At 38.7% G+C, this 13,775-nt stretch overlaps 4 protein-coding genes across 4 annotated transcripts in view; 1 reads left to right on the plus strand and 3 right to left on the minus strand.

The window, feature by feature from the left end:
* The window catches only part of LOC144649810 (uncharacterized), a 10,430-nt gene extending 7,172 nt beyond the window's left edge, over positions 1-3,258 (minus strand). Inside the window, exon 1 of the mRNA XM_078509406.1 lies at positions 785-3,258. The gene's annotated coding sequence lies outside the window, so the exon portion shown is untranslated. The remainder of the gene's footprint in view (positions 1-784) is intronic.
* The window catches only part of LOC144648195 (uncharacterized), a 40,516-nt gene extending 36,701 nt beyond the window's left edge, over positions 1-3,815 (minus strand). The window contains exon 1 of the mRNA XM_078507821.1: positions 3,554-3,815. Coding sequence (XP_078363947.1) covers positions 3,554-3,815 — 262 coding nt within the window. The remainder of the gene's footprint in view (positions 1-3,553) is intronic.
* LOC144649808 (uncharacterized) overlaps positions 1-8,148 on the minus strand; it is a 65,024-nt gene extending 56,876 nt beyond the window's left edge. The window contains exon 1 of the mRNA XM_078509404.1: positions 7,997-8,148. The gene's annotated coding sequence lies outside the window, so the exon portion shown is untranslated. The remainder of the gene's footprint in view (positions 1-7,996) is intronic.
* The window catches only part of LOC144649750 (uncharacterized), a 93,292-nt gene that overhangs the window by 67,092 nt on the left and 12,425 nt on the right, over positions 1-13,775 (plus strand). The window lies entirely within an intron of this gene.

Consider the following 13,775-nt stretch of genomic DNA (forward strand, 5'->3'; position numbering starts at 1 on the left):
CAAGTTGTTGAAATGAACATAACAAAGATAACCTTAACGCGTCACGCAAGAAATGCATGATTTTATCGTTTCCAATTGCCGCGAACCAATCAGAGTTGTTTTTGATTGACAGTTTTGCGAAGTGTAATCGAGCACGCGGTGTGAATTGAGGTGTGATTTTCTTCGGTCGGTAAACTCGCTATGTACATGTAGTCAGTGTTGTAAGGAATTTCCCGAGACTAACCTTCGTTAGAATCATTCGCTTTGCCGTGGCCGGTTTATCTGTGATACAATCACAGCAAATCCCTGAAATCTTCTCAGACGGAATGTTTGCAATCTTCCATGTGATAGAAGCCTCACGGGGCCTGCCGGTTTTCGTCGTCCGTATTTTAATGTAGAGGCAGGAGAGTTATTACATGTTCGTAGATAGCCTACGTAGCAATCGCTTTTTTTTTTGAAGCGCGAGAAATGTACCTCGCATCATGATCAGGCGAGGAGGACCTATTTTTTTGCTCAGCTCTTTGCGTGCCTTCCGCGATTTCGGAAAGAAAACGACTGCTGCTACGCACTCAACTCAGCTCATAAAATTCTTGTTTTGCAGAAATCTCGATGCCTTTTGATACTAATTATAATAGAAAGCTCGAGTTCTCCAGGTAACGAACTTGACCATCTCGCTAATTTCACCATGCTCTCTACATTTCTAGTATAAATTTTCTTACATCATAGCCAGCGCTTAATATAAATTTTCTGTTAAAAGAAGACAGCTGCAAAGGACCTCTAACGTAAACAGGATAAATTCACTTACCGCATCCGGAAACGCTTTCGTAGCCTGCTTGTATTCGTTTGATGATTTGTTCTTATATTTTTCGTCCCATGTAGTGTTGACTATAACGCCAAGCTTGGCGCATGCTAAACAAGAATAAACAAAAGGAATTTAAAACCGTTGTCTTTATCAATGCCAAGCAAACAACAAAGCAAATACAGAACATTTTCCTGATTCACGCTGTTCACGGAAAGCAAAACTGTCATTATAAGCTTGGGAGACAACATCTCATCAACGCTGAGTTGTTTGTACTGCTTCATCCCAAACCTGTAGGAACATGCTTTCCAGGTACAGTAGAACCCCGGTAACTCGAACTCGGATAACTCGAACAACCCCGCTAACTCGAACAAAGTCAGTATTTCCCTTGGATTTGAACTCACTTTTCAGTCATTTTTATTCGGTTAACTCAAACTCGGATAACTCGAAAACCCCGCCAACTCAACTCGAAGTAAATTTCGTTTCCCTTGATCAAAATTTGGGTCAAATTTGTATAGGTAATCGCATGATTTCGAGTGCAATTTGGGATAAATCAGCACGAGTAAATTTTTGAAAGGCTAACCAAATTGCACAAGCCCGTAGATTGAGTGCAATTTGTAGTCTTTGAAAAATTTACGAGTGCTGATTTATCCCAAATTGTACGAGAAAAATCATGTGATTACTTGTTAATAATACACATACAAAAATTTCACTTGAAGTGGATGACAAACAAAACGTGTTCAGTGGCTTACCTTTCCGATACGTTCTTAAACATAACGGAGTTGCCGGGCTTTGTAAAATCCAGATACCGCTAAAGCTGTCTGTTATGCATTATCAGGTGCTTCTATCCTTATTCAGTTGTTTTGGTTTGGGCTGAAATGTCCAACTTTAATTCACGCTTGTAATCTTTCTTCTTTACGAGCCGTCGCGTAAGAAAATCCACGATTGGTAGCTTTCAGTAGTTTCGTAAAGCCTCTCTTGTGCTGTACAAACGTCCAATCCCTAGTACGTTGGTTTATATACTTATAGCTTTCGTTAAATCGGCCACATTTTTCATGAATCATTATGTTTTTGCTCGATTTTGCTCTCTCAAACACTCCGACATTGGCTGCCATTTTGTTTTGGCGCGCTTTCCGACTTTCCTGTCAATCAATTTAATTTCAACTTTCTGCACTCAATTTCAATTTTTTGCACTCATTAATTTCAACTTTCTGCACTGTTTGGGATTAATTGACGTCCTCTCAGCCAATGAGCATGCAGAAATTTTTGGATGTATACCCGATAACTCGAATTCCGGTTCTTGCAACTCGCCACGGTTGCCCATTGATTAGAGCAACAAACAGATCACGTATTTGACAGCAATTTTCCACTCTTATTATAAGAATTTATGATCGTGTTAGAGTTTCTGACGAAATCAGTTTAATTTGCACTGTGCTGTATACTGAAGTGCTGAAAAATCAGTTTACTATCAATTATTAACGTGGAAAATTAAATATTCAATCGACCCCGATAACTCGAGACCCCGCTAACTCGAACTGTTTTTCGTTTCCCTTCAGAGTTCGAGTTACCGGTGTTCTACTGTATTTGCATTCACTTAAAGTGGTTTTCAATGGAATATCGTAAACGAAAACCAAGCAGTTACATACAATAGCCAATCACAACAAATGTACCTGAACACAACGATCCAATGAAAACACTAAAACGCCGGGCGCCAAGGGCGGGAAAAAACACTCTTGTCCGTCGTGGTTTTGGTTTTGCATCTGATTGCATGAGAAAGTGGTGCGAGATTTTTTGACCAATCACAGTGCATAGTGAAACAAAACCAAATCAACTGCAGATTGCTTTTGATAATCCACAGTTATAAACCACTCTATTTACCAACATGCTGGATGCCAGGGGGTAGGGGCTGCAACAAGCGACCGGCTACCATCTTGGTTAGAATTCAACCTTTTACTTGCCAAATTTCCCATTAATGGCCCTCTAGATCCAGAATGAAATGTCACCCAAATAAATTGCAAGCAATTTTGGGCGTGTTACTATTCAAGAAAATCCTGATCAAGCCACATTTTAATTGAAGACAAGGGGACCCCGTCCAGAACAAGACTGTACTAGGTTATAAATTAAATTAAAGACGATACAATAGCAGCGAACACCTGCAAGAGGGCGGTAATCTAACTTTCCAGATCACGTTTCACGGAATAAAAAGTTTATTCGGGTTATTTAAAACCCATTTCACGATCTTTACGGTAGTCACAGGTAGTGGGTACAGAATAACTTGATTTCTATCTCACAGATAATAAACATTGTTTATTCGATCCCGCGGGATCACGACTATTAAAGAGTCAGGATTCGCGACGAACTGAACAGACATACCACGTTTCACGCCAGAAAATGTCGTATCACGGATCACGAAGTTACTCTTTACAACTCTTCTGCAGCTTTCTGCAAAGTTCTCACATAATTAAAAATAGTAAGATTGAACTTGATGATCTGGAGACTGTTGATAGAAACAATTTAAACTGCGCTTTGAAAAAAACAAATCGCAATGTTGCAATCCTTCGTGATTCGGATCCAGAACGTTCTGAGTGTGATAGAACCTTTGCATTCGATGTTGAGGATAGATTTTTTGAGCCCTGAAGCTTTACTCGAATTTAATAAAAGATACCAGTCGGCTAAGGTCATAAAAAATGTGTCTGGCTTCACAACAAATTAATCTCAAATTAGCTAGGCTCGTCCTTCTGCAGCTATTGATATTGACCCATAACTGTTACTTACTTTTTTCAGAAGGGCTTGTAGTTGGTTTCACTGGTGGTTCGGTTGTTGGTTCGGTTGTTGGAGGGGGTGGGGAAGAGCTTGATGACGTAGAATTAGCTGTTGAGTTTGTTACGCTGGTCGATTCTGGAGATAAGGTTGACGACGGAGGCTTAGCTGGGTCTGTTGAGTTTGTTACGTTAGTCGATGCTGAGGACGAGGTTGGCGACGGAGACCCAGATGTTGTTGAATTTGTTACGTTGGTCGTTACTGTTGGGCTGGGCATTACCACAAGTGATGTTGTGGCTAAAGCTTCTGTGATTGAAACAACAACAGTTAATTAACTATTAAATAATCAAATAAAAGTAATTAAAAACGGAAACTAGGAGGAATATGGACACACCAACGATCCCTTTCACCCCCTCTCTCCATCCCCACACTGACTGACTTTAAGAACTTATAATAATGGATTTTGAATTAAATCAATAAAGGGCAGGAAAGGTCGTGAAATGGTCCCCATCAACGCCTTGCACTGAAGTCAAGTTCTCCATGAAGAGGGTTACATATCAATTTTCAGACATGCAAATGCGAAATATTGATGACCAATGGTTCTTACTCAGTAGGAACGTCAAATTTACTTTTCATGAGACTTTGGCTGTGTTTTTTTTTTTAAACAAGAAGCTTGAGAGGCTTGAGAAGCTTAAAATCGGGCGCTTAATAATTAGCTATCTGTTTTGACTTGAAAGGCAGGGTACAGTACAGTAAAAATCACTGCAAAAACAGTCACTTAAACCTATTCAGGCCGGGGGGGGGGGGGGGGGGCTTTTGAGGCCCTCGCTGACTTTTGACGCTTATAACTTTTTCAAAATTCAACCAAACGCTGCCAAACTTTGCGCGTTTATCGGAAATTTATCTCGCAATAATTTGGTAGGATTAGTTATTGTGCCAGTAACTTGAAATCACCATGGCAACGTCATTTTGACAGCCTTTTAATAAAGGCGGGGTTTTACCTGAAGACCAAGTTTTCCAACGCTTTAGGTGGCTGACACATTTCAGTATTTTCCAGTCCTTACACTTTAATGGAACAGTATACAATTCCTAATTAGGTACTATTGTCAAGAAAATGATCACAACTTATTGACCAATGATTAGGTATTTGTTTCATACCATTACTGTAATAGAAACTGGTGAAGAATAGTAGTACTGACCCAAAGTATAAGGGCTGGAAAACACTGAAAACCATTTCAGCCGCGTTTCAAGGAATCCAAAAAAGCTTTACTTATCCCATATATATATGTTTTGCAGTATTTTGTTAATTTTTGAACGATTTTGGGGGATGTCTGGGAGGCGATAGTTTTTCTCAAAGGATTAGTAAAATGTAGACAAATAAGAAATATTGCAGATTTAATGTGATTTTAAAATTTGAATTTGAAGTTAAAAATTGGTGGACGGACACCAAACAGTCTCCTGACAACCCGGAGTGCTCTTGCGAGGGGGTCAACTGTTTGAAGGTGTTTCCATTCTTTTTATTCAATCCCTTCTTTAAATCTCTTAAAGTTCCATTCAAATTCAGGTAGAACCCCATCTTAATTTTTGTTCTTGTGAGAAAACAACAGAAGTCAAAGGTTGCGTGATATAACCAAGCATGGATTTGAATTCTCCCTCCCTTTCCATCTCCTTAGCCTTTCACCCCCGCCTGTCCCTCCCTTTCTACTCTCATTCAATTTAATGTTTGTTTAAATTTCCTAACCAATTAAGTATCGTACTAATCTGTGCCAAGCAATCAGATAATATCAGAAATTTGCCTTAATTTTGATCTCCCATTCCAAGACCTTGGAGTATAAACCGCTAATAAAACAAAACACACTGATAATAATTCTCTGAGGTTATACACCTTGCAGTATTAACGTACTAACAAACTTGATGACAAGCCCCATGTCGTACTAAGGATTTTTACTGATCAACATAGAAAATGAGTTCACAATGGTTTGTTCCCAAAACGTTTTTTACTGTACAGAGGGTCTGTTTATTGACCTGTAACTTGTATACCGTATTGAAAAATTCAGAACGAACCGACTTCTGCCCGCTACCATACAGCCGTTTACTGGCAGTCTTTGAAAATCCTGAATTTCGTCAAAATGAACCAAAATAAAGTTTTAAAATTTCCTTTATCAATATGGTTCTTATCTTTTTATTCAATTCTATAAACTGCTTTTGTGCAGTACTGTCCACAAAGATTTCAATTTCCTCAAAGTTTCGGGACAAATGGATACAAAATATTTCGTGCAGAATGTAATTTGATTAAGCGAATGTTTTCACGTCTATAAATACTTCAAGCAGTGAATGAAAAACCGTTTTGTTTTCATCGATGAGAACCACTTTCAAATAGTTATGCATAAAAAAAATAACAATCAGATCAGAATACAATAATTATTAATGTAAGGTCTGACGCTATTATGTCTCGGCAGAGATACTTCTTTTTTGCAAGTTCAAATGTATGCAAATTTCGTGTGAAATGTAATTCGATTTCATTGTCTTGTTTACAAACTCATTCTCAAGAAAGTTGTATTTTCGTGAAAAAAACCAATTGGCCTGTTTTGTTTTCCTGATCATGTTTGTCTGTGATTTTTACCAAACATGTGGTCTTTTTTTCGGAACTTTAAGTTGTACAAAAATTCCTATTTTAAACACAGATGTCACTTCCGGAATTTCTCATCTAAAATTCAATTGGTATTTAATTATAATTATTCGAAGTTTTCATTTTCAAGTCATCTTTTTATTCGATAGCTTTACTGATCTCGTAAAAAATTCATTCAAGTTCACACCAATACTGTACACTGCCAATGTTTTGCTGATGTCTTGAGAAGTGTCTTACTAACGTCACTAGTCAAATCTAAAATATATCCAAACCAAGTTGTGCAAACATTCTAATCTTTGTGACAGGCGACTTTGACGCCCAACTGTGCGGAAATGAAAATCGACATACTTCTTGCTAAATATATAAAAAATAGTTTTAAAGTGGAGTCCGCTTCAAAAAAATGTACCGCCAGATCACACTGCTATTTGTAGAAACCTGCAAAGCGTCTAGTTTCAAAAGTTTCCCACAAAAACATTGCGTGACATCAATGACGTTACCCCTTTTATTTACAAAAATAATGGTGATTATTAGTACTTTACCCCTTAAGCTTTTTCCTCTGTCCTCCCGCCGAAGCAAAGAAGAGAACCAGATTGCAGATTAGCCCAAAAGTCGACCCAGTATTCCTACAACGATTTACTGTCAAAACTGAAATGAAACCGATTGGTCCAGGCTATCCCGTAATTTTTAGCCGACAGGAGACTATCGTCTAGGACGACCAAAGGGTAAACTATAAATCGGCCACGCCCGATTAACAAAACATGCCGTTATGACGCCGGAAATCCAGCTCACGCATACTATACCCTGTGACTCACGCAAACCTCCGACTTACGTGCTACTACAGTCATTCCTTTCTAAACATTTTTTTTTTTGACCACCACCGTACCTTTCTACCCAAAAAACTCATGAAATCGCCCGGTTTTAACCTGTTTTAACCTTTCAAAAATTAGAGCGTTCGAAACTAAATAAGATCCGTAATCACAAACAACATACAGCCGTTTACCAGCACTCTTTAAAACTCCTGAAACCCTTCAAAATCAGGCAACATAAATCTTTGAAATAACCTTTATTAATGTTTCTTATTTTTTATTCCGTTCTATAAAATGCCTTTCATACACTACTGTCAAACAAAAATTTCAATTTCCTCAAAGTTTCAAGACAAAAGAATAACAAATATTTCGTGCACAATGTAATTTGATTAAGCCAATATTATCACGTCTAAAAATACTTCAAGCAATTCAGTGAAAACCCGTTTTTTTTCGTATCAACGAAAACCACTTTCGAATAATCAATACATGAAAATAACAATAAGATCAAAAGGAAGAAAGGAACCTTTCTAATTATTTGAAGACTTTCAAAGCCGTGATATTATGCATCCAATCCGCGATAAAATTTAATTACAACAAAATCCAAGTTCTCATTTTGAAGTCCATTTTTTTCAGTTGATACCTTTATCCAACTTGTGAAAAATTCCATTCAAGTTCCTATTAATACTGTACATTCCCAATGTTTTGCTCAGGTCTTCAGAAGCGTCTTACTAACCAAATCTAATATAATTCCAAAACATGCTGGACAAACATTCTACTCTTTGTGACAAACGACTTGACGACCAATTGTTCAGAAATGAAAATCGACACAGTTCTTGCTAAATAAAAAAAAGTTTTACGGCGGAGTCAGGCTCAAAAAATATACCGCAAGATCACACCCCCATTCATAGTCAGAAACCAGCAAACCATCTAGTTTGCTAAAAAAAAACACTGCGTGACATCAATGACGTTACCTTTTTCATTTACAAAAATAACTTTAACTTGTCAAAGTAAGTGCAATTTCACAATGGTGAATATCAGTACAGTATGGGGCCCAGTTCTCGGCCGGGTCCAGTTCTCGGCCACTTTGTGTTTAACGCGTTTTTTCACACTCCAGTTGAATTAAAAGAAAAAGGTATTTCCTTCAAACGATAGACTGATTCATGTGCTTTAAGTATCTTGAGTTTGAACGTTCAATTCGATATAGAAAGCTAACACGTCGAGTTTACGCGGAGGTAGGTGAATTTGCATTCCCGAAAAATTTGTTTGTTTACGGCTCCTTAAAATTCATGGATGTAGTTAAATTCGTATTTTATCCAAAAGCCCCCACCATACGAGCTAAAAAGTTTTGGCATGTGAAACGTAGAATAATTCAGCTTTCTGCTTTAGTTAACTTTTCGTTGAACCGTTGTATTTTTTGGTCTTAATTTACTTCGAAAGTTTTTCTTGCGACGTTTGCGTATTTGCCAGTTCTCGGCCACCCTGCTCGCTATCACAGCTTAGCGCTTGGTTTTTAATATAATTTCATCTGCTGCTGCCAGAATGAAAGAAATAAATGTTTTAAAAATAAAGTTCAATCTTATCTCTAAGTTGTGAGCTGACTCTTGTCTTGTCTGTTATTTCTACAACACCTAAATCTTTCAAGACCTTTTCACTGCAAAATAAACCATCTAAATGCACGGGTCACACAATGCGTTGCTAGAACCTGCACATAGGCAACTAGGCGCGTTAAAATCCTTCTTTTCTAAAGTAAAACAAAGCCTCATAAAAATAATTTGGGATCGATATAACATAAATAGGTTTACAGAGTGATTTTATGACTGTGAAAATTAATTGAGCATTTTTTTTTACAGATAATTACGCACAAGCTTTTTAGTGGCCGAGAACTGGGCCAAGGTGGCCGAGAACTGGGCCCACAAATGGAGCTTTTATTTTTATTATTGCTCGGGCAAATTAATTTTTGACCGGTCGATAGCTTTACACCAAAAAGCTGAATAATGTAGCTAGCTCTGGGAGAAATTTCAAGTTCCTGCGGTTCTTCTGAGGTAAGAAATACAAGTTTACGTCAAAAGTGGCCGAGAACTGGGCCCCATACTGTACTTTGCCCCGTAAGCTTTTTTCTCTGTCCTTCCGCCGAAGCAAAAAAACACAACCTGATTACACATTAACCCAAAAGTCGACCAAGTGTGCCTGCAACGATTTCCTGTCAAAACTAAAATGAAAACCATTGCGCTATGCGTCACCCGTAGCGGTTTTGTAGCAACCCCAAGCTATCCCCGTCTTTTTGGCCGCGCCAGGAGACTATGCTCTAGGACGACCAAAGGGTAAACTATAAATCGGCCACGCCCGATTAAAAAGGTTTATTGTTTGGAACAATTTTTGTATCTCAGATTTTTTGCAACCGGGACACTGTGACTCAGGGTACAAGTTTAACTGAAAAAGAAACGTGACCGAATCTTGAGGTCCTGACTGTACCTGTTTTTATTCTCTGTATTGTAATGTTTTGTTTAAGTCTCCACTGTTTGGGTTTCCTTTTTAAGAAAATAGTTACGTACGGTAAATAAAGATTCTCATTCTCGCCTTTAGATGCAAACTGAACTTGCAAAAAAGGGAATTAAATTAAATGAATATTAGTGATATGAAACTTTTGGTGAAATGTAAATTTTAGATGCTAACCCTTTTATGACGTAGTTTATTGAACTTTTTTTGCAAGGCCTCGTGAAAAGTGACGTGGGATTTTTACATTATTCAGTTGCATTATAAATTTGATAATCGTTTCCCGATATTTTAGGAATTGCCTTAGCTTTTTCCAAATACAAACATTGACACTCACTTTACAATACCCCCTCTTCTTCTCTGCATGCTTCAGGATAATCAAGTGGCTAGATTACAACTATCTCCTGACTTCAGTTATAAACCGCTGAATGCAATAGGTCCTGGCCAGACCGAGGAGATGTGTCGTGTGACCATTGCATTCAGTGGTTTATTGTTGACTTCAGTTGTTTTGACAAATGCTTACGCAAAATCATTCAGTCTTTCATTAAAATATGGGGTTAATGAAATTACCTCAACGAAGCCTTTTCACGTGCCTGCCGTAGCAGAACGACGGACGATTTTCAACTGTAGATCAAAATACATGTTTTATTTCCGTTGCCATGGACACTAACAAGGAAGCGAAATCCATTGTACCGAATTTCGTCTTAGTGCGAACAGTCCTTGGTACAACGAATGATATTCTTCGCGCCACTAATAATTAAATTCACGGAAAAGAACCTCGATGTAACGAAAGGACAAGCCCTGACGGCCTATCGTAAAACTCATAGCTGCGAGACTACCCTTATTTATTTAATTGAGCACTGGAGATTGGCTATGGACAATAAACAGCTAGTAGGAATCTTATCTACAGATATGTCAAAGGCCTTCGACTCCATGCATCCAGCTCTGTTGCTGAGTAAACTCGGAGCATATGGTTTTGAAGAGAATCTCATCAATTTGTTACGCTCCTATTTATGTGATCGCTCCAACAGAGTAAAGCTGGCATCTCAAAAAAGCTCTTGGAAACAAGTTAACCGAGGTTGCCTCCAGGGATCAGCGTTGGGACCGTTATTGTGGAATATCTTTCAAAATGACTTAGTCTATATGAAATTAAACAGAACCTAAGCATGTACGCTGATGACCATCAGCTTTTCGAAATCAGCAATAACGTTACGACGATTAATGACAACCTTAATGCGAGCGCAACAAAAGCCTCTTTATGGTAAAAGTCGAACTTACTTAAGGGGAACCTATCGAAATACCATACCATGCTAATCAACAATAAACAGAGGGACAGTAGAGACGTGATAAGCATAAATGTACAAGGAACTGACATTGAATCTCTGAACAGTATTAAGTTATTAAGTGTCACTATTGACAACATGCTTAATTTCAGCGAGCACATAAACATCACGTGCAAGAAGGCGAATCAGAGGATAGGTGTATTAACTAGTAATACGTGACTCGCAGGGTCTCGCGAAGCTCTGGGTTTGGGAGGGGGGGGGGGTGTTGTAAATAATGAGGTTTTAACCTGTGATTTGTTATTGTTGCCTAGTAACGGGCATGCCCGCGGCACCCTCGTTCCCAGGGTCTACTCCGCTTTGAAGATGGCGGCTCTTTCTGGTTCGTAAAGAGGTATAAAGCGTTGGGAAGCGCAGGCTATTTTCAAAATCATCGACAAATTATTGGACAAATTATTGGATAGTCGCATTTTGGACATTTATTTAAGGGGAGAAGAAGAACGAACGGCAGGAGGATTCGAACCCTCCGCCCGCGGGCTACTGATGGCCATGAAAGGTTTATAGCCTGAATTATTATAGGCGTCGAGGGAGTATTATGTGGAAATCAGTGTTATTTTAATCCGAAAAGAAAAACGATAAAAATAAAAGGCTCAGGATTCGAACCCACAAAAGAAAAAAAAAAAAAGAAAAAAAAAAACCCTAGCCGGATTCGAACCCCCGGCCTCAGTCCCGAAGATCTGATTTCAAGTTCGACGCCTTACCATTAGGCCACCAGCGCGCGGCCATGTGACGTCATTTCCGCCACACACCAAGCTCACAAATAAATAAATAATATATATATATATATATATATATATATATATATATATATATATATATATATATATATATGACCGTAAACTCCACACGAGATTTCATCCCGCCTGAGCCCTTTGAGGAACAAAATTATACACCCCGCTACGCTCGGCCTTTGGCCTCGCTTCGCGAGGAATGAGACTCAAGAACTTAGTACCCACCGTTGCGAAGCTACACCTTTTTAAAGCTGCAATTCTTCCGTACCTCACCTATTGCCATCTTACCTGGCATTTCTGCCGAGCAAGTGACAAGAGAAAGCTCAAACGCACCCAGGAGAGAGGTTTGCGTGCAGTCTTCAGAGATAGCAAATCTACATATGATCAACTACTGAAGAAATTAAAGCTAACTTAAAATCTTTTAATGAAAGAAGGCTACAGGATATAGCCTGTATGATGTTCAAAGTGAAGCATGATCTGTGCCCCCCGAACGTCAAAAATTTGTTTTCATTGAAAAGTTCCACTTACAACCTTAGAGGCGCAGATTTCCACATTCCCAGATTTAATACTGTCACTTATGGGAAGCATTCGCTAAGATATATCGGGCCTATGCTGTGGAATCGACTCCCAACTAACTTAAAAAACTTACCGTCTCTGCAATCTTTTAAAAGACAGATCACTTTAACTAACCTTTCACTGAAAATTGAACATGGATGCGACAACTGCGTTTTATGTATTACTTGATTTATTCTAAATACGAATTAACTTATTTTTAAATTGTTATTGAAATTATTTGAAAATAGCGTAGTTAAATTTTAATCTGTTTTTATTGTAAATATCAATTTTAAGTCTTTTTATTATTTTATTATTATTATTTATTTTATGTGTCCTCTATTAGTAGAGAGTGTTTCACTCTCGGCTAGAATTGCTCTGACACATTAATAAAGTTGTTGAGTGAGCAAAATTTTGCCAGACTATTGGAAATATCGTGTTTCCAAATCTTTCGGGGTTCTTGTCTTGACATTCGCAAGCGGCAAGCGCCGGAGGATGAGGTAATATCCCCATACTTGGGCTCGTCCGATAAATAGATTAACTTCAACCACATCTTTTCAAATACCTGCTACTCGGACACAGCACAGGAAGCTGTCTATGAAAAAAATTCTGCAACTTGGATAATATATATGATAAATCCAGACACAAGTCTAAGCCACCTGCTTACTGGTGACATGTTTAGCTTTCGTTGCCATGGACACCAACAAGCTGAAACCAGTCTAATTAAGAGGCGGATTTGGAATGCATCCACATTCCTTATTATGACCGAGAAACAGAAAATGAAACTGCGAGATAACAATGCAAGCCGTTTAACTTTCATATTATCGGTCACTGAAACGAAGCAACAAGATGGAGATTAGCTATATCGTGACTCCTGAACCGGCGAAAGTACATCCTTGCTTTAGCCAAACGCCAAAGTGCCGCTGAATGGGATTTTGCTTTTCAGTAATCAATGCCGGTGCTACTGCCAAAATGTATTTACTCGGCGTTAACTCTGCCAGCAGAAACTATATTCAAAGCGTTACGGTCACATTCATTCGAATGCAATACGCGCCGCGATTGCTTTTCGCAGATACACAAAACAATTTTGCCATTGGCTGCCCCCGCCCCCCCCCCCCTCCCCGTCTTCCCCAACCCTTCCCCCAGGCCTAGGCTGTGATATTAATAGTCAGAGCGGGTTTTGCAGTTTAACAGAACGGTTTCTCTCGCAAAGCAGCACTAAGGAGAAACGAAAGATATCGAAGAAAAAACAAAGAACACATGGCTTCCTAGCATAACTGAAATAAATTGATAAAGCAAAGAAAGCTCTGACATGTTTGTTTTAAACTGTTTGCCGTAATGTCTGAGTTGTCTATTCTCATCACGTTAAATTGTTTTGTATATACAGCAAAGCCTGTATATACAGAATTCATCCGAACTCTATATCAAACGCCATGACACACTTTGACAATTCCTGCAACATAAACACGCGTCTCTCTTAAGTTTTGGCTAAGCCGTCATTTTCTACGAGTCGAAAAAGGAGTTGCGTGGAACGCAAGGAAGACCAAGGAAGCACTGAAATTAGGGAGCACTTGGAAAAGTTTCCACTTCCTGCGGCTGTAGCTAAGGCTTTTGACTCGATTCGTTCTGATCTTCCGTTTCTCTAAGAGAAATGTCGTTTTTTCCCCTCAAAAGTTAACTAGCTAA

Source organism: Oculina patagonica, chromosome 4 (assembly GCF_052425735.1).
Source record: "Oculina patagonica isolate OP01 chromosome 4, crgOcupat, whole genome shotgun sequence".
Classification (NCBI taxonomy): domain Eukaryota; kingdom Metazoa; phylum Cnidaria; class Anthozoa; order Scleractinia; family Oculinidae; genus Oculina; species Oculina patagonica.